At 43.7% G+C, this 18,758-nt stretch overlaps 1 protein-coding gene across 3 annotated transcripts in view; it reads right to left on the reverse strand.

The window, feature by feature from the left end:
• LOC144691476 (diamine acetyltransferase 1-like) overlaps positions 1-9,202 on the reverse strand; it is a 24,530-nt gene extending 15,328 nt beyond the window's left edge. The window contains exons 1-5 of one of the 3 annotated variants that reach the window (XM_078559591.1): positions 9,099-9,202; positions 8,856-8,912; positions 8,657-8,800; positions 4,813-4,864; positions 4,639-4,722 (exon numbers count right to left, since the gene is read on the reverse strand). In XM_078559591.1, the coding sequence (XP_078415717.1) occupies positions 4,639-4,722; positions 4,813-4,864; positions 8,657-8,722 (202 nt within the window). In that variant the 5' untranslated portion in view covers positions 8,723-8,800; positions 8,856-8,912; positions 9,099-9,202. The other 2 variants (XM_078559592.1, XM_078559590.1) reach the window with 2 other exon arrangements.
• Positions 9,203-18,758: the final 9,556 nt, after the last annotated feature.

An 18,758-nucleotide genomic window follows, 5' to 3' on the forward strand; every position in this document is an offset into this window, starting at 1 on the left:
TTGCTTCAGTTCGGGCGTGGGAGGTCCGCCACTACCCAGCCAACTTCCACATCTACTTCCACAGTCCGAGTAGAGATAATTGAAGCCCCTCAAACCACATCGGCTGATCCATCCTGTCCGACTATGCATCCAGGACCAATGAATGGTTTGGTACTGGTTAATCAGAAGTTTTGTATGATATTATACACCATGAGCTGGTACCCGTAGTCTTGAATGTATCCGGTGTCATCCTGCCCCAGTGGTGCTCAACCCATACCCAAGCACTCTATACGGCTCTGACGCGCCAATTGATGACTGAAGCAGTTCAGTGGCAAGATGCGATCAGGCTTGGGAGGGAACTGCGTTAAGCGCAGCCTGATAAATGATGCCGCTACGATATTCAATATAGGGACATCAGTGGTTAATTCAGGACCTGGCAACTGTTGACCAGAAGGTCTGTACCCTGAGCTTTAAGCTTAAGGAGATTCTAGAGTGGGGACAGGGGATCCAGGATATACAATTAGATATGGACCAGGACGTGACATGGTTAATCCAAAGCCTGGCTACCATGCTCGAAAGTCATGCAGGGATGATCAAAAAATTAATTGAAATAGGGAAAGATATTTCAGACGAAGCAAGCAGAAATGACGTATGCAGCATCTGTGGATCTTGGGCACTGGAACAAGCCCGAGAAAATTTAAGACAGATTGATGAAGGGGTAGTCCCTTTATGGGTAACTATTGAGCATTTATTGAATCTCTCACAACCCAAGAATCATGACTTGACCGGTTGCCAGCTCAGAGGTTTGACACGCGTATATCGAATGAATGTTGAATGTATAGTGAACAGTAATGTGCTAATAGGCATTGTATTAGTAATACCTGTCATACCTATGTCAACACCCGGCAGGACATTATATAGAGTAGAAAACATTGGGGCAAAGGGGGGATGAACAGAATGGCACAGATGTGAGTTGCACCTGGGTTTTTCGCTATGGCAGCTAAAATAGCTTCACAATGTCTGCTTTGTCAATGACATAGCCAGGCAAGATACCCACAGTGACTGCTGGTACGGGACCCCAGCCATGGGGCCTGTTTGTACACCTACAAATGGACTTTATACAAATGCCTAAATGTATGGGAAATAATTATGTTTTAGTTATAGTATGTTTGTTCTCGTGACGGGTGGAGGCGTATCCCACCCGACGGAATGATGCTGTTATTGTTGAAAGATTGTTGTTACATGAATACGTTTGGGATACCAGAGATTTAATCAAGTGATAATGGGCCTCATTTTATCGCTAAAGTGATAAAGGAACTGCTGAAGGCCTTACAATGCAACCATCACCTTTCCTGCCCATACCACCCCCAGCCTACTGGGGCAGTGGAAAAACAAAACGGTATTCTGAAAAACAAACTAGCTAAATTATGTGAAGAAACCGGTTTGAAATGGCCTGAAGCTCTACCCTTGGCACTCATGACTATGCACTCTCACCCTAACCGTACCACCTCCCTTTCCCCTTATGAAGTTGTAATGAGACGTTCTATGCGCCTCCCAGTGGCCCCACCTTTGTCTGCTAGGGAAATGGACATCCACGCGATTGATGAGGGAATGATTACATACTGTATAGCACTTACTAATTCTCTCAAAAGCTTGCATTCGCAGGTAGTAGAAGCTCAGAAAAAGCCCACCATTGAAGACTGCCACCAATACCAGCCTGGGGATCTAGTCCAGGTAAAGACCTTCAGGAGAAAGAACTGTTTGGAACCTCAATGGGAGGGACCTTTCCAAGTCCTGCTCTCCACCCATACGGCCGTGAAGGTTGAAGGACGACCTTTGTGGATACACGCATCGCACGTCAAGCGGACGCTGACCTCGAATGGAAGTGCTTGTGCAGGAACTTTAACTGAGCCATCAGAATGCTGACTCTGATTTGGATCCTGTCCTGCGTGGTCCTTGCGGTGGTCCATGGACTACCAATTCTGCGGTTCAACGAATGCAGGCCGTATCGAACTAAATGTTGGATTTGTACTCATATTCCTGTTAACCCTTCCTCCTCAGAGATGCATTTTTTGGCTTTCCCCTCAGATTCTACATGGTCCCTAGGTAATACAGGGGCCCTCATTCCTTGAGCGCCCATTTGGAGACGGGAGCCCACCTTTGTGGTCGTTAAGGGGCCGGCCTGACTATGCATCAGGAGAAATTATACCAAGGGTAGTACTCGGGTGGGTGAGTTGCCATTGGGTTCCTGTGCCTACCTTGCTGATTCAAGCCAGCTACCCATTCCCTCCCTCCCCTCAGGAATCAGGACCCCACTGAGGATGAAGCCCGGCGACTAGGATACATAGAACTTGGCTAAGGGTGGTGGATTATCCTTGTAGGACAAAAGGGGGGAAGTGTGGTGGCCTAGGCAACTATAGGGAACCCATTTAGTGCTAAAAGGGTTAATGGAGAAGTTGAATTATATGCCTTGGCCTAAGAGAAAAATACTGCAGCCTTGAGAACAATACCATCTTGTCTGATCACAGTTGTAGGATGAGCCCTGAGTCATTCAATTTTGTTCTTTCTCAGGCCAATGTAATCAGGATTGTGATAAGCATTTGCGTAAGCACTATGTCTGTTGTGCTGGGAATGAAAATTTACTGAAATATGGATTGGTCAGTTAACTTATGCAAATAAGCGGATAGGTTTGTGCAAAATGTACTGATTGGCTGTAAAAATGCTTTTAACAGGTCTGTGTGTATTCTGCTACGAGACTATACAGTAGCTCTTTGTGTGCTGTCTCCCTGTGCACAAGTAACAAATGGGGTTTCTACATATTAATGATACCTTGGTGTGATTAATCTCCGACAGAGTGTGATGATGCTGGTACAGCTGACAATTTATTCCCCATCCCTGATTGGCCTAAAATTTGAATCAACTGAGTGACTTGCAAAACCACCCCAAAGGGCAATTAAGATTCAACCATGTTGCTGTGGAATTGGTGTCACACAAGTAAGACCAAGTAAGGCTTCTTTCCCAAAAAAGATTAGTGAACTATTTGGGTCTTTACAACAAACCAACAGACTCATGGCCATTTTTACTGGTATCAGATATTTAATACATATGAATTGTTTTCAATTTCTCTAACTGCTATAGTGGGATTTGAACTCACGTCCCCTGTATTATTAGCCATGTTTCTCGATTACTAACCAGTAACATTTCCACTATATTATTGTACCTCTATCTTCATTTTAAAATATATGTGCTTAGAAACAACATACAAATTAAATTTTTAGTATCTCAGCAAACACTTATCAAGATGGTGACCAGCTCCTGGAACAGCAGCTTGAAACCTGTAACAAGTGTAGATCAGACACACACATGCCAACAAAAAGACTCAATACTGTGCCACCATAGATTACAGTCATTATTTAAACAAATATTTTAAACTATAATTTAACTAATGTTTTGGTTTTAACACGGCAGATCAGAAGGTCAGACAAGTCTACCTCAAATCAATCCTAATTTTGCCAATCACAAAGTTCCTCACTTTCTGGTGAAACTGTAAATTAGCTACTTCACCTGATTTTCACAAAAGGCAGAATACCTCATTGAACACTTTTGCCAACTTTTTAAAAGAGTACTTTTGGAAGGAGAATTGCATGCAACAAGTTCTGATCTACCATGCTTTCACTACCCTTCTCCCTCTTTTTTAAATAAAAGTTGCAAGTAGCATGTCCCTCTGGGCCTTACCTCCATTATCAAGATCATCTAATGCTTAATGGATCTTTCAGTTACCAGCCCGCCTACCCATGTACACGCCTACGGCCATGTACATGGCGAAGCTAAAGACTGTAACCTGAAGATTGGGGATAAATTAAGAGAGAATACATTCAACATTATTAAATATAAGAACCAGATATTAAAAAGGTAAATGTTACATTTAAGCAAACTCAGGTCATCCCTTGGACCAATTCAACTTGACTTGATTACAAGAACACAATATTACAATTACGATTAAACAGCAAGCTCAAACTTTGGTACAAATCTTCTTCTGCTACATAAGGTTGCTTTCAGATTGGTTTTATAACAGATTGAGAAGTTGGTACTCTGTTGTTAAATCCAGCTTCCTTAATCTAGCAGCAAGTTTGTAGACCCAGCTCAAACAAGGCCTTCAATGTTTCCATGGAAACTGGGTCCAGATGCCAGTTTAAGACCAATATGAAAAGCCCCAACATGAGAAACAAAAGAATGCCATTACTTGGAAGGGCCAGGATACAGTCAACAGTGCTTATCTCGTCTGGTCTATGAATGCATTCATAAAATTGGTAGTCTCTCAACTAATTAACCAACAATTTCCTTTGTGCACATCTCTGCAAAGAAAAGAAATCTTGTAATGAGAAAAGAACCAAATATCACTAAACAAAGTTTTGGTTTGATATGCAGCCTTTTAAAAAAAATGGTAGAGTTCTAACCTTCACAACATCATCTGCAGCCAACGTAAGTGTAGTAAAACAGAGTATTGACGTCAACACAAATTTTCTCGATGCCATTTTATTTACACATCAGGGTTTATAATAAGTCATGCTTCCTTTATGGATTCACTCAGATAAACAAAGGCCACATCAAAACCACAAAACTACCAGGTTGTGTCAAGAAACAAAAAGTAAATTCTACCTTCATGAGTCACATGTTCCGCTGGCACTTCCGCAAGAAGGCAGTGATAAAATGGACGTTCCCCAAAGCCATCTTCAAGCAAATCTACAAAACAAATTACCAGCATATTCACAACACATCGAAAGACTTTACGAGGAAAAGGTTGCAAGATGTTCTATGTTTGATTGTTGTTACCTTTTTCAGTCAACGTCACACGATTTTCCACTCCTTCATATTTTGCAAGTTCCTAGAAAATAACCAGAAAAGGGTGAATATTTAATCCCTAATTCCTCAATTCCATTACAGAAAGGGAAAGGTTTATATTCAAATTAACATCCCTGAGCAGTGACTCGTGGGTAGCAAGTTACACAATGAGAGGGAAAAGCACAGCAGTTGCAAATGACTCATCTTGTTCTCAGATTTTAATATATAAACATACAAACAGTGAGCAGGGGTAGGCCATTCAGCCCCTCCAGCCTGCTCCGCCATTTAATAATATCATGGCTGATCTGATAGTAACCTGAAATCTGCATCCCACCCACTCCGATAACCACCCCTTGCTTATCAAGAATCTATCCACCTCTGCCTTAAAAATATTCAAAGACTCTGCTTCCACCACCTTTTCAGGAAGAGAGTTCCAAAGACTTCTTCTTCTGAAGAGTCATACAGACTCGAAATGTTAACTCTGTCTTCCTCTCCACAGATGCTGTCAGACCTGCTGAGTTTTTCCAGCAGTTTTTGTTTTTGCCCCTGGAATGTAACATGCGTATATACATTCCAGCCAAGCCAACACAAAGGATTGGTAGACGATACGTCTACACCAGCCAGCTATGGAAAAAGGCAGAGTTGATTGGAATTTGTCATCTCCCACGCTGTGATAATGGTTTTTCAGTTACCTGCCCAAAACACAATGGGTTTTAACAGGGGTGCCTCAGTAGCTGAATAGCTCGGCCCAAAACCACCCTGTCACATGACCAAGACTTGAGTTGTTTGAATCTCTTTAATTATACAGCTCTTGAATTTTATCTTCAGCTGTAGTTTAACCTCCAAAGACTCCAGGCTAGCAGCCTGCCTTTGACCTTCATCCCTCTCCAAGTCTGATTTCCAGAAAGAACCCTGTATTTCACCTACAGGGTGAACTAATACCCAGGATACAAGAATACTTTGCTGCAGCTTCAACAGACTCAACCTGCAACCCAGTTCCTAGCACCAAGACCAGGAATTCTGCCAGACAAAGCCATCTAAAGGACTTCTGATTCTGGACTCACGTAAACCATAACTCTTACTTTCATCGTGGTCTTGCCCTGAACCCCTTTCTTTCCCTTATCCCTTTTTTACTGTATGAATACAAAAAGTGGCAGATGTTACACAAAACATGGGAAGGGGTTTTGCATGTAAAATAAACTACACCTCTTATTTTACCTTATCTCGAGTTTGCTGTGGGGTTATTAATAGAGGATTGGATAACTCCAAAACTGAAGGGTTGAGGAAAAGACTTATAAAAGGGGAAATCAAAAATCAAAGACATCTTTCTGTTTATGGTCGGGTAGTGAGGGGAGAAATCAGGGCTGTTTAAATTAAACCCAGTCATGTCCATAACAATAGATTGGAGGATAACAACAAAAAACTACTGCAGATGCTGGAAATCCAAAACAGAACAAAAACAGAATTACCTGGAAAAACTCAGCAGATCTGGCAGCATCGACGGAGAAGAAAAGAGTTGACGTTTCGAGTTCTCATGACCCTTCAACAGAATTTCCTGGTCATATGCTTCTGGTGGCCCCTGATATCTTGATGTGCCATCCGCCCTGACCCCAACCCCCTCCTGAGTTCTGTTGAAGGGTCATGAGGACTCGAAACGTCAACTCTCTTCTTCTCCGCCGATGCTGCCAGACCTGCTGAGTTTTTCCAGGTAATTCTGTTTTTGTTTTGTAATAGATTGGAGGAGTTAGGACTGTTTTCTTCAGAGAAAAAAAGCTCAGAGGAGATTTGATAGAAGTATTCAAAATCATGAGGTGTCTGGACAGAGTAGATGGGAAAAAACTGTTCGCGCTCTTAAAAGGATCGAGAATAAGAAGGCACAGATTTAAAGTAACTGACAAAAGAAGCAAAAGTGATAGGAGAAGGAACTTCTTCACACGGTGAGTGGCTAGGGTTTGGAAAGCACTGCCTCAGAGTGTGGCGGAGGCAGGTTCAATCAAAGCATTCAAAAGGGAATTAGACTGTTATCTGAAAAGGAAGAATATGCAGGGTTACGGGGAGAAGGCAGGAGATGGCACTAAGTGCATGGGCTAATCCTTCTGCACAGCAACAATTCTGTGATTCTGCAAAGTTACCAGCAAACCTGGAGAAGTTTGAGGAATTTCCTGGTCATATGCTTCTGGTGGCCCCTGATATCTTGACGTGCCATCTGCCCCGACCCCAACCCCCTCCTGAGTTTGGGAACCTGTGTCTTAAAACAACAACTTGAACTTATATGACACCTTTAACATAATAAAACATCCTTAGGTGTTTCATAGGAGTGTTAAATCAAACAAAATTTGACCGAGCCACACGGGAGGTATGACAGGAAAGGAGCAAAAGCTTGGTCAAAAAGGTTAGTTTCTAAGGAACGTCATATAGATATATAGTGAGAGCAAGAGGTTCAGAAAAGCTCAGAAATTCAAAGCTTTAGGCTGAGACAGCTGAAAATCAGGGATGAGTGCAGGATGTTAGACACAAAACAAGTGCACTTAGTCTTCATAATCTTTGTAGCTAATCTACTAATGCAGTTCTGACTAGTGCCAAACATGTCTTTTCACTGACAGGTTAGTAAAACCAGTTTCACCATTCAGTCCATTTTGCTAGCCCTTTCAACAAAATCCTCTGATTTCTCTCCCATTGCAGCATCTAAGACCTTTTAATAATTTCAAAGATTTATTATTGTCTTGCTTGCAACATTGTTCCAAATAATAATCACTGTTGTGTGCTTTCTGACATCAACCCCCACTCTTCTTCCTTTCACTGATTTTTTTTTCCCCCCGTCTCTCTTTATCTAGCTGTTAATGCATTAGGCCAAAGTCTCTCTTCTGCCCCTTCTCACTCTCCCTGCCAGGTCACTGCCTTTCTGCAGGAGTAACTCACTTCCTGCCTAACCCCCATAGCCCCTGCAATTTTTTCCTCTTCAGATGATGATCCAAATCTCTTTTGAAAAGCTCAGTTGAACCTGCTTTCACCACACTGTCAGGCAGTGTATTCCAAACCCTAACTACTCACTGCTTGTGTTACTCCCCATCCCCACCAATGTCTGGTGTGTGGGGGCAGTCTCTCTTCCCAACCTCACCCTGTAGTTCCCATTTCGAGTGTTTGTCTGTCTCTCCCCTCGGTTTCTGGTGTTGTCTGCCTATCTGTCCCTACACTCTGCTTCTGACCTCCCTCTCTGTCTTCTAAATCTTTCCATTCCGATATAACTCAGATGGAGCCTGGTGCTAAAGACACAAGCTCAATCTCTCCTCTCTCAATTTCCAGTCATACGGACTCGAAACATTAACTCTGTTTCTCTCTCCACAGATGCTGCCAGACCTGCTGAGATTTCCCCACATTTTCTGTTTTTATTTCAGAATTGCAGCATCTGCAGTATTTTGCTTTTATCTGGATCTCTCCTTGCCCAGGTTAAAGCCATTTGAACAGGAGTGAATAAACTGGATCAAGGCTGTCCTAGATCAAAAAACCAGACTGGGGCAAAGTGAACCAGAGAAACTGTTTTGTACTCAGGGAGTGGTTAGGGTTTGAAATACACTGACAGTGTGGTGGAGGCAAGTTCAATCGAGGCTTTAAAAAGAGAACTAGATCATTATCTGACGAGGAAAGGTTTGCAGGAGCTATTGGGAATAGGCAGGAGGCGAGTGCAGTGAGCAGTGAACCAACAGGGTCAGGACGGGCCGAATAGGCTCGAACCATTCTATAATCCCGGCCAACAAGGGAACCCGGACAAAGTGAAGGAGCCAAGTGAGGCTGCGGCTCTGCGAGAAAGTGTACCGGGTGTGAATGCGGAGCGAACCTTGATGAGGCGGAGGATATCGGCGATGTCCCGGGGAGTAGCCGGCCGGATAGTGTAACTGGCCATTTCCCCCTCTTGCTCTTCTTTCCTTTTCTGGAGACACCCCGGTATTTGTAAAATAGGAAACGGGTTTTCTTCATCCGCGTCCCGCGAATCAGCTTGGGATCACTCCCGGTGTCGGTGTCACTCCCGGTCTGAGCTCCGCTCCCGGTGTCACTCCGGGTGTCGGTGTCACTCCCGGTCTGAGCTCCGCTCCCGGTGTCACTCCGGGTGTCGGGGTCACTCCCGGTCTGAGCTCCGCTCCCGGTGTCGGTGTCACTCCCGGTCTGAGCTCCGCTCCCGGTGTCACTCCCGGTGTCGGGGTCACTCCCGGTCTGAGCTCCGCTCCCGGTGTCACTCCGGGTGTCGGGGTCACTCCCGGTCTGAGCTCCGCTCCCGGTGTCGGTGTCACTCCCGGTCTGAGCTCCGCTCCCGGTGTCGGTGTCACTCCCGGTCTGAGCTCCGCTCCCTGAGTCGGTATCACTCCCAGTTTCAGCTCCACTCCCGGTCTGAGCTCCGCTCCGCCACTTATAAGCAGGTCGCAGCGTCAATCCGGCTCCTCCCCACACTAACAAACTCCACCTCCTGCTCCAGGACTGACAAACCAAGGTGGAATACAGAAACGTTCACCTCAAATCCATCAATCGCCGCTGAGAAGGAAAGGAAAAGCGAGTGTCATTCTCCTCACTGAAGCGGGAAGTTGTGGATTCAAATCCCACTTCACAGGCTCTAGCACAGAACCCAGGCTGACACTGAGGGAGTGCTGCATTGTCTGAAGTATCGTCTTTCAGAATCTTCCCTCTCTGGTGGATGTAAAAGGACCCGTGATAAAAAGAAACAAAAATAAAAATAGCTGGAAAAACTCAGACGACAGCATCTGCGGAGAGGAATACAGTTAACGTTTCGAGTCCGTATGACTCTTCATCAGAACTGAGGAAATATAGAAATTTTTATTTTTGTTTCAGATTTCCAGCATCCGCAGTATTTTGCTTTTATCTTTGTGATAAAAAGAAGTTGAGTTGTTCTTGGTGTCCTCTGACTAACAGCAATAAATGAAGTCACTCCTCCATCACCCCCTATTCCTCAACCCCCACCTATGGCACCTCTCCATGCCCACGCAGAAGATGCAACACCTGCCCCTTCACTTCCTCTCTCCTCACCGTCCAAGGGCCCAAACACTCCTTTCAAGTGAAGCAGCATTTCACTTGCATTTCCCCTAACTTAGTCTACTGCATTCGTTGCTCCCAATGCGGTCTCCTCTACATTGGAGAGACCAAACATAAACTGGGCGACCGCTTTGCAGAACACCTGCGGTCTGTCCACAAGAAAGACCCAAACCTCCCTGTCGCTTGCCATTTTAACACTCCACCCTGCTCTCTTGCCGACATGTCTGTCCTTGGCTTGCTGCATTGTTCCAGTGAAGCCCAACGCAAACTAGAGGAACAGCACCTCATCTTCCGACTAGGCACTTTACAGCCTTCCGGACTGAATATTGAATTCAACAACTTTAGATCTTGAACTCCCTCCCCCATCCCCACCCCCTTTCTGTTTCTTCCCCCTCCCTTTTGTTTTTTCCAATAATTTATATAGATTTTTCTTTTCCCACCTATTTCCATTATTTTTAAATCTATAACTGTAATGCCCTGTCAGTCTTTCCACCCCACCCCCACTAGAGCTGTACCTTGAGTGTCCTGCCATCCATTCTTAATTAGCACATTCTCTTAGATAATATCACCACCTTTTACATGTCTTTGTTCCTTTGTCTGTGACATCTTTTGATTATCTGCTCCTATCACTGCTTGCTTGTCCCTACAACCACCCCCACCCCAACTTCTCTCCCCCCCCTCCTCCCCCACCCCCCGCCACCTTAAACCAGCATATATTTCACCCCTCTCCTAACTTTACTCAGTTCTGCTGAAGGGTCATGAGGACTCGAAACGTCAACTCTTTTCTTCTCTGCCAATGCTGCCAGACCTGCTGAGTTTTTCCAGGTAATTCTGTTTTTGTTTTGAGTTATCTCATTGCTTTCTGCAGGGCACCAGAGGAGAAGCCTTTCATAATCTCAGTACTTTAGAAATGTGGATGTAATGTTGCCATTTTTAACACAGCGTGTGATCGGATATTCCATTGTAGTGTTGATTAAGGATTGGCAGAGTTCTTCTACTCTTTTTTGAAGTGTTGTGAAATCTTTTACATCAGCCTGTTTGAGTACACAGAACCTCAGTTTAATGTTCGAAAAACAACACCTCTGACATTCACAGCATTCTTTCAGTACTGCACTGAAGCATCACCCTAGAATACGTGCTCAAGTGTCTGAACAGAGCATGCAACATTCCTGAATGACCTGGCTTCAAATTTAAAATTGTTTCCTTCTTATTCTGGATTCCTCCCGGAATAGGGTGGGTGCATAAAACCTATCAAAACTTTTCAACATTTGGAACACCTTGGTCATAACATCCCTCAACCTTCTAAACACAAAGGAATACAAGCCAGGTTAATACAACCAGTCCTCACAATGCAACTCTGTTAGCTGGTGAGTCTGTACTGGACCTCCTCCAAGACCAATATATCCCACCTGAGGTGTGGTGTCCAGGACTGAACGTAGTGTTCCAGATTGCAATCTAACAAGTGCTCTATATAGCTTCATAGTTAATTCCACCACTTATAATTCCACCTCCTTGAGATAAAGGCCAACATTCCATTCAAGATTTTGACTGCCTTTTGTGCTGCTTAACTAGCTTTTAGTGATTTGTGTACATAGCCATACACTTTGCTACTCTACAGTTCTCAATTAATGTCCATTAAGGAAATATTCTGATTTGCATTTCTTGGATGACTTCACACACGCCCACACTAAACTCCTTTTGTTTCCATTTCCTTAATCCTTCAATGTTTCCTTTTAATTTACTGATCCAACCTGCATAACTTACTGTGCCTTGTAAGCCATGATCTTCTGATATGGAGGGGAGAGTGCTACTTATCTCTGAGCCATGGCTAACTTCATTCACATATGCAACTCCTAAGACCCTACTTTGTCTAAAAACACTTCTAGCTATTCATACCTGCACATTACAGCAATGATCTACAATACAATGAGTTTCTGGCAATGTCTGCCAGTTGTGATGTGGCTGAAACCACATGTTCCTTCTCAAATGTCATCCTGGTTTGCAGACTAGGACAAGCAGACAGATAGACTACACAGTAATGACAACAACTTGCATTTAAATGGTACCTTTAATGTGGGAAAATACTCAATAGAGGCTTCACAGGAGCATTATCAAAGAAAATCTGGCACCAAATCAAGGCACTATTATGAGAAAAAAACAAAAAGCTAAAAGCTATTGCGGATGCTGGAAATCCAAAACAAAAACAGAATTACCTGGAAAAACTCAGCAGGTCTGGCAGCATCGGTGGAGAAGAAATCAGTTAACGTTTCGAGTCTTCATGACCCTTCGGCAGAACTGAGTATAGTTAGGAGAAAGGTGAAATATAAGCTGGTCTAAGGTGGGGGGGGCGGGGGGAGAGAGAAGTTGGGGGTGGGATGATTGTGGAGATAAGCAAGCAGTTATAGGAGCAGATAATAACTGAGGGTTTCCACCCACGGTCGTTGACAGGGCCCACAACCGTGTCCGGCCCATATCCCGCGCATCCGCCCTCACGCTTTCTCTTCCTTCCCAGAAACATGATAGGGTCCCCCTTGTCCTCACTTATCACTCCACCAGCCTCCACATTCAAAGGATCATCCTCCGCCATTTCCGCGAACTCCAGCATGATGCCACCACCAAACACATCTTCCCTTCACCCCCCCCGGTGGCATTCCGTAGGGATCGTTCCCTCCGGGACACCCTGGTCCACTCCTCCATCACCCCCTACTCCTCAACCCCCACCTATGGCACCTCCCCATGGCCCACGCAGAAGATGCAACACCTGCCCCTTCACTTCCTCTCTCCTCACCGTCCAAGGGCCCAAACACTCCTTTCAAGTGAAGCAGCATTTCACTTGCATTTCCCCTAACTTAGTCTACTGCATTCGTTGCTCCCAATGCGGTCTCCTCTACATTGGAGAGACCAAACGCAAACTGGGCGACCGCTTTGCAGAACACCTGCGGTCTGTCCGCAAGAAAGACCCAAACCTCCCTGTCGCTTGCCATTTTAACACTCCACCCTATTCTCTTGCCCACATGTCTGTCCTTGGCTTGCTGCATTGTTCCAGTGAAGCCCAACGCAAACTGGAGGAACAGCACCTCATCTTCCGACTAGGCACTTTACAGCCTTCCGGGCTGAATATTGAATTCAACAACTTTAGATCTTAAACTCCCCCTCCCCCCATCCCCACCCCGTTTCTCCCCCCTCCCTTTTTTTTCAATAATTTATATAGATTCTTCTTTTCCCACCTATTACCAGTATTTTTAAATCTAAAACTAAAACTTTGTTAGTCTTTCCACCCCACCCCCACTAGAGCTGTACCTTGAGTATCCTGCCTTCCATTCTTAATTAGCACTTTTCTTAGATAATATCACCACCTTCAACACCTCTTTGAGCCTTTTGTCTGTGACATCTTTTGATTATCTGCTCCTATCACTGCTTGCTTATCTCCACAATCATCCCACCCTCAACTTCTCTCTCCCCCCGCCCCCCCCCACCTTAGACCAGCTTATATTTCACCTTTCTCCTAACTATACTCATTTCTGCCGAAGGGTCATGAAGACTCGAAACGTTAACTGATTTCTTCTCCACCGATGCTGCCAAACCTGCTGAGTTTTTCCAGGTAATTCTGTTTTTGTATTATGAGAAAAGCTTGGTGAAAGACGTAGGTTTGTAAGGAGTGACTTAACATAGGAAATGGGAACAGGAGTAGGCCATTTGGCCTGTCGATTCTTCTCCGCCATTCAAACAGATCATGGCTGATCATCTATCCCTAGCCATTTTTCCCACTATCCCCATTTCCCTTGATGTCATTAGTCTCCACAGATCTATCAATTTCTGTCTTGAACATGCTCAATGATTGAGCTTCCACAGCCATCTGGGGTAGAGAATTCCAAAGATTCCTCCTCATCTCAGTCCTAAGTGGCCTGCCCCTTATTCTGAGACTGTGTTTGTGTCCCTTGGTTCCAGACTCACCTGCCAGGGGAAACATTATCCACATCTACCCTGTAAAAATTTTGTAAATTTCAATGAGATCATCTCTCATTCTTTGAAACTCTAGAGAATACAGACCCAGTTTCCTCCTCAATTCCACCATCCCAGGGATTAGTCTGGTGAACCTCCATAACACTCTGTCTATGGCAAGTACATCCTCCTTTAGATAAGGAGACCAAAACTGTACACAATACTCCAGGTGCGGTCTCACCAAGGCTCGATACAATTGCAGCAAAATATCTTTACTCCTGTACTCAAATCTCCTTGCGATTAAGGCCACATACCATCTGCCTTCCTAATTGCTTGCTGCACCTGCATGCTGCAGGTAGGATCAGTAAGTTAAGAGAGAACATGGTTTTTAGTCATGGCTCATGAACAAGAACACCCAGGTCCCTTTGGACAACAACATTTCCCAATCTCTCACCACTTAAGAAATACTCTGCCTTTCTGTTTTTTCTACCAAAGTGAATAACTTCACACTTATTTACATTATATTCCATCTGCCATGTTCTTGCCCTTTCACGTAGCCTGTCCAGGCTTGAAGCCTTGAAGCCTCCTTGCATCCTCCTCACAACTTACGTTCCCAACCTAGTTTTTTGTCATCAACAAATTTAAAAATATTACAATATTAGGACATAAGTATTACAATAGGTCCCCACATCCAAATCATTGATATATATTGTGAACAGCTGTGGTCCTAGCACTGATCCTTGCGGTATCCCACTAATAACAGCCTGTCATCCTCAGAATGACCCGTTTATTCCTACTCTCTGTTTTCTGTCAGTTAACTAATTCTCAATCCATAGCAGTATATTACCCCCAATCCCAAGTATTCTAATTTTGTTTACTAACCACCTGCGTGGGACCTTATCGAAAGCCTTCTGAAAATCCAAATACACCACATCCACTGGTTCTCCTTTATCTATGCTACAAGCAATATCCTTAAAAAACTCTAGGTTTGTGAAACGTGATTTCCCTTTCATAAATCCAGGTTGACTCTGCCCAATCATATCATTATTTTTTAAGTTAAAAGCAAGATACTGCGGATGCTGGAAATCTGAAACAAAAACAAAAATAGCTGGAAAAACTCAACAGGTCTGACAGCATCTGTGGAGAGGAAGACAGAGTTAACGTTTCGCGTCCGTATGACTCTTTATCAGAACTAAAGAAAAATAGAAATGAGGTGAAATATAAGCTGTTTGAAATGTGTCCAGTTATCACATCCTTCGTAGTAGATTCTATTCATTTTCCCTACTACTGATATCAAACCATCAGGTCTGTAGTTCTCCGTTTACTCTCTCCCTCCCTTCTTAAATAGTGGGTTACATTTGCTACTTTCCAGTCCACAGGAACCTTTCCAGAACCTATAGAATTTTGAAAGATAACTACCAATACATCCATTATCTCTATAGCCACCTCCTTCAGCACTCTTGGATGCAGCTTATTTGGTCCAGGGGATTCATCAACCTGAAATCAAATGAATTTTAAGTGCTACCTCTTTATTAATACTAATTTATTTCAGTTCCTTATTTTCACAAGTCCCTTTGTTCCCTAGTGTTTCTGGGAAATTTTTGGTGTATTCCTCCATGAAGATGAGTACAAAATTATTGTTTTGTTTCTCCACCATTTCCCTATTCTCCATTATAAATTCTCCTGCCTTCACCTGTAATGTACCCACATTCATCCTTGCTGATCTTTTCCTTTTCAAACGCCTAAAGAAGATTTTACAGTCTGCCTTTATGTTAATTGGTAGCTTACATTCATATTCTCTTTTCCCTTTCTTTATCAGTTTTTTGGTCATCCTTTGCTGGATTCTAAATTGCTCCCAATCGTCACTATTTCTGGTATCCTTATAAGCCACTTCCTTTGATGTAATGCAATCTTTAACTTCTTTTGTTAGCTATAGTTGATTCACCTTTTCTGCTGGGATTTTGTGTCCCAGAGGAATGTATATCTTTTGTATACCATGTATAACTTCTTTAAATACTAGCCATTATCTGTCTACTGTCAAATCTTTTACTGTATTTTTCCAATCCACCACAGTCAACTTGCCCCTCATACCTTCATAATTTCCTTTGTTCAGACTTAGGACCTTAATTTCAGAATGAACTATATCACTTTCAAACATCATGTAAAACTCTATCATATTATAGTCACTATTTCCTAATGGCTCCTTTACAGCAAGTTTATAAATTAGCCCTTTCTCATTAGATAATAATAAATACAAAACAGCTTGATCCCTGGTTGGTTCCTCAATGTATTGCTCCAGAAATTCATCTCGAGCACACTTCAGCAATTCATCTTCCATGATATTAGTGCTAATTAGGTTTACCCACTCTAAGCTGAAGCTGCCCATTATTACTGTATTACCTATGTTACAAGGAGCTCTAATTGCCTGATCTATACCATGCCCAACATTACTACTACAGTTTGCTGGCCTATAAACAACTCCCACCAATGTTTTCTGCCCCTTACTGTTTCTTAGCTCCATCCAAACTGATTCTACATCTTAACGCTTTGATCTAAGATCCTCTCTTACTAATGTACTAATCTCATGTCTTATTAAGTGCTACCCACTTCTTTTTCTCCTCCGTCTATCCTTCCTAAATGACGAATATCCCTGAGTATTCAGTTCCCAGTCCTGGTTACCCCGTAACCACTTCTCTGTAATGGCAATTGAATCATAACAATTTACCTCTATTTGCGCCTTCAAATCATCTACCTTGTTGCGAACGTTACACATAGAGTGCCCTTAATTTTGTGTTTTTAACATTTTTCCATATTCTGATCCTATTTGATGCTTGCCTTTGTTTTGTCTTCCTTCTAATTTCGCTTACTACTTTTCTACTTCAACATTTATTAAATAATCCTCAGTGTGCTAAGAATTATGCTGACAACCAATTTAAGATTGTCAGTCAGGCTCACCATGTGGTGCATTTGCATGTACCGGAAGCTACATATATTAATACACAGGGCCCTGTTCTTTGCAGACAGAAAGAACATACACATATTGCGCCTGTTTCAGCTAAACAAAATAAGTGACAGCCATTCGCTGACTCATTCTTCAGGGCAATGCCTTGACCAATCAGGGTCAAACAGCCTGGTTTAAATTTCAAACAATGCTTGGCAGTTAACTGTCAGTCACTATTAATTGTTACATGGCAACGCCTCTACCAATCAGAGTCCACTTGCCAACCAATCAGCACTCTCTTCTCATACAGTATAAATTGTTGTTTTCCCCTTATATTGATCTTCTAGTGAAGTGTCCTGATGAGTGCAAGAAGAAAAGCTTCAAAGTGTCTCTTTTTTCAGCAATACTCAAGTTCTGTACTACCAAATGACTATTTTCTACTTCCTGTGACCAGCTTTGCTTCCCCTCCAATCTGAGCTCCCTCTCAGATTCCCAATCCCCTGCTAATCTAGTTTAAACCCTCCTCAACTAGCAAATCTCCCCACAAGGTTGTTAGTCCCAGTGCTGCTAAGATTCAACTCATCCATCTTGTACAGGTCCCATCTATCCCAGAACCAGTCCCAATGCCTCAGAAATCCAATGAGCTCCCTCCTACGCCAATTCTCTAGCCATGTGTTCAAATGCTCAATCCTCCTATTCCTATGCTCACTGGCATGTGGCACTGGGTGTAATCCTGAGATCACTGCTTTTGAGGTCCTACTTTTTCATTTCTTTTCTAACTCCCTAAAATCTGCTTTCAGTATCTCATCCCTCTTCCTACCTGTTTTGTTGGTACTAATGTAGGCCATGACCTCTGGCTGTTTGCCCTCCCCAAGAAGAATGCTCTGTAGCTGTTCTGTGACATCCTTGATCCTGGCACAAGGGAGGAAACATACCACCCTGGAGTTGCATCTACAGCCGCAGAAAAGCCTGTCTGTTACCCTAAGTTATGAATCCCCTATCACTATTGCTTTTCCATTCTTCTTCCTCCCACCCATGGTGCCACGGACTCGGCTCTGGCTGCACACTCCTGAGGAACCATCTCCCTCACCAGTGTCCAAAATGGAAAACCGGCTAGCAAGTAAGTTCGACTCAGGGGACTCCTGCACTACCTGCCTGGCTCTCTTAGACTTCCTGGTGACCACCCATTCCCTCTCTGCCTCCAGGCTCCTAACCTGCAGTGTGACTACCTCCCTAAACATGCTACCCACATAGTTCTCTGCCTTGTGGATGCACCACAGTGACTCCAGCCACTGTCTGAGTTCCAAAACCCAGAGCTCAAATTTCTGCAGCGGGTGACACTTCCTGTATTTGTGTTTGTCTAGGAAACATGGTGCGTCCATGACTTCACACATATCGCAGGATGTACTTTCCATTGTGCCGAGCTGCCCTGCCATACCATAACTTTAAAAACTATTTATCGTAAGCATAATAACTTACCAGTTACTCATCAATCAGCTTCTTCCACTGCACTGATGTAGGAACCAAATACTGGAAGGTGAAAAAGGTAGAAAAAAGAGCACCTCATTCCTCCTCTTCACCAAACTCCCTCACTCACCAAATTCCTAGCTTCTCCCTCAGTTCATGCTGCACACTGTTAAAGGAGGACAGGGTGATTGGGAGCTGAGAGGTTGAGGGAGGGAATTACAGAGCTTAGGGCCTAGGCAGCTAAGGATGTGGTCGCCAATGGTGGAGTGATGGATGTGCTCTATAAAATGGGGTTTGGGGATGGAATCTGCAATTGGATTCAACTGTTTTACACAAACGTCAGCAGCAGAGTTTCAATCAATGAGTGGGAATTGAAAAGCTTTCCGATCAAAACTGGAATCAGGCAGGGCTGCCCTCTCTCCCCTGCCCTGTTCATGTGCTGTATCGAACCCTTTGCTGAGTCCATCAGGAAGGATGCAGGCACAAGAGGGGTGAAAATCCCAGCAGTAGAGGCACTCAGGTCAAAGCCTCCCTGTACATGAATGAC

This window comes from Cetorhinus maximus, chromosome 16, assembly GCF_964194155.1.
Source record: "Cetorhinus maximus chromosome 16, sCetMax3.hap1.1, whole genome shotgun sequence".
Taxonomy (NCBI): domain Eukaryota; kingdom Metazoa; phylum Chordata; class Chondrichthyes; order Lamniformes; family Cetorhinidae; genus Cetorhinus; species Cetorhinus maximus.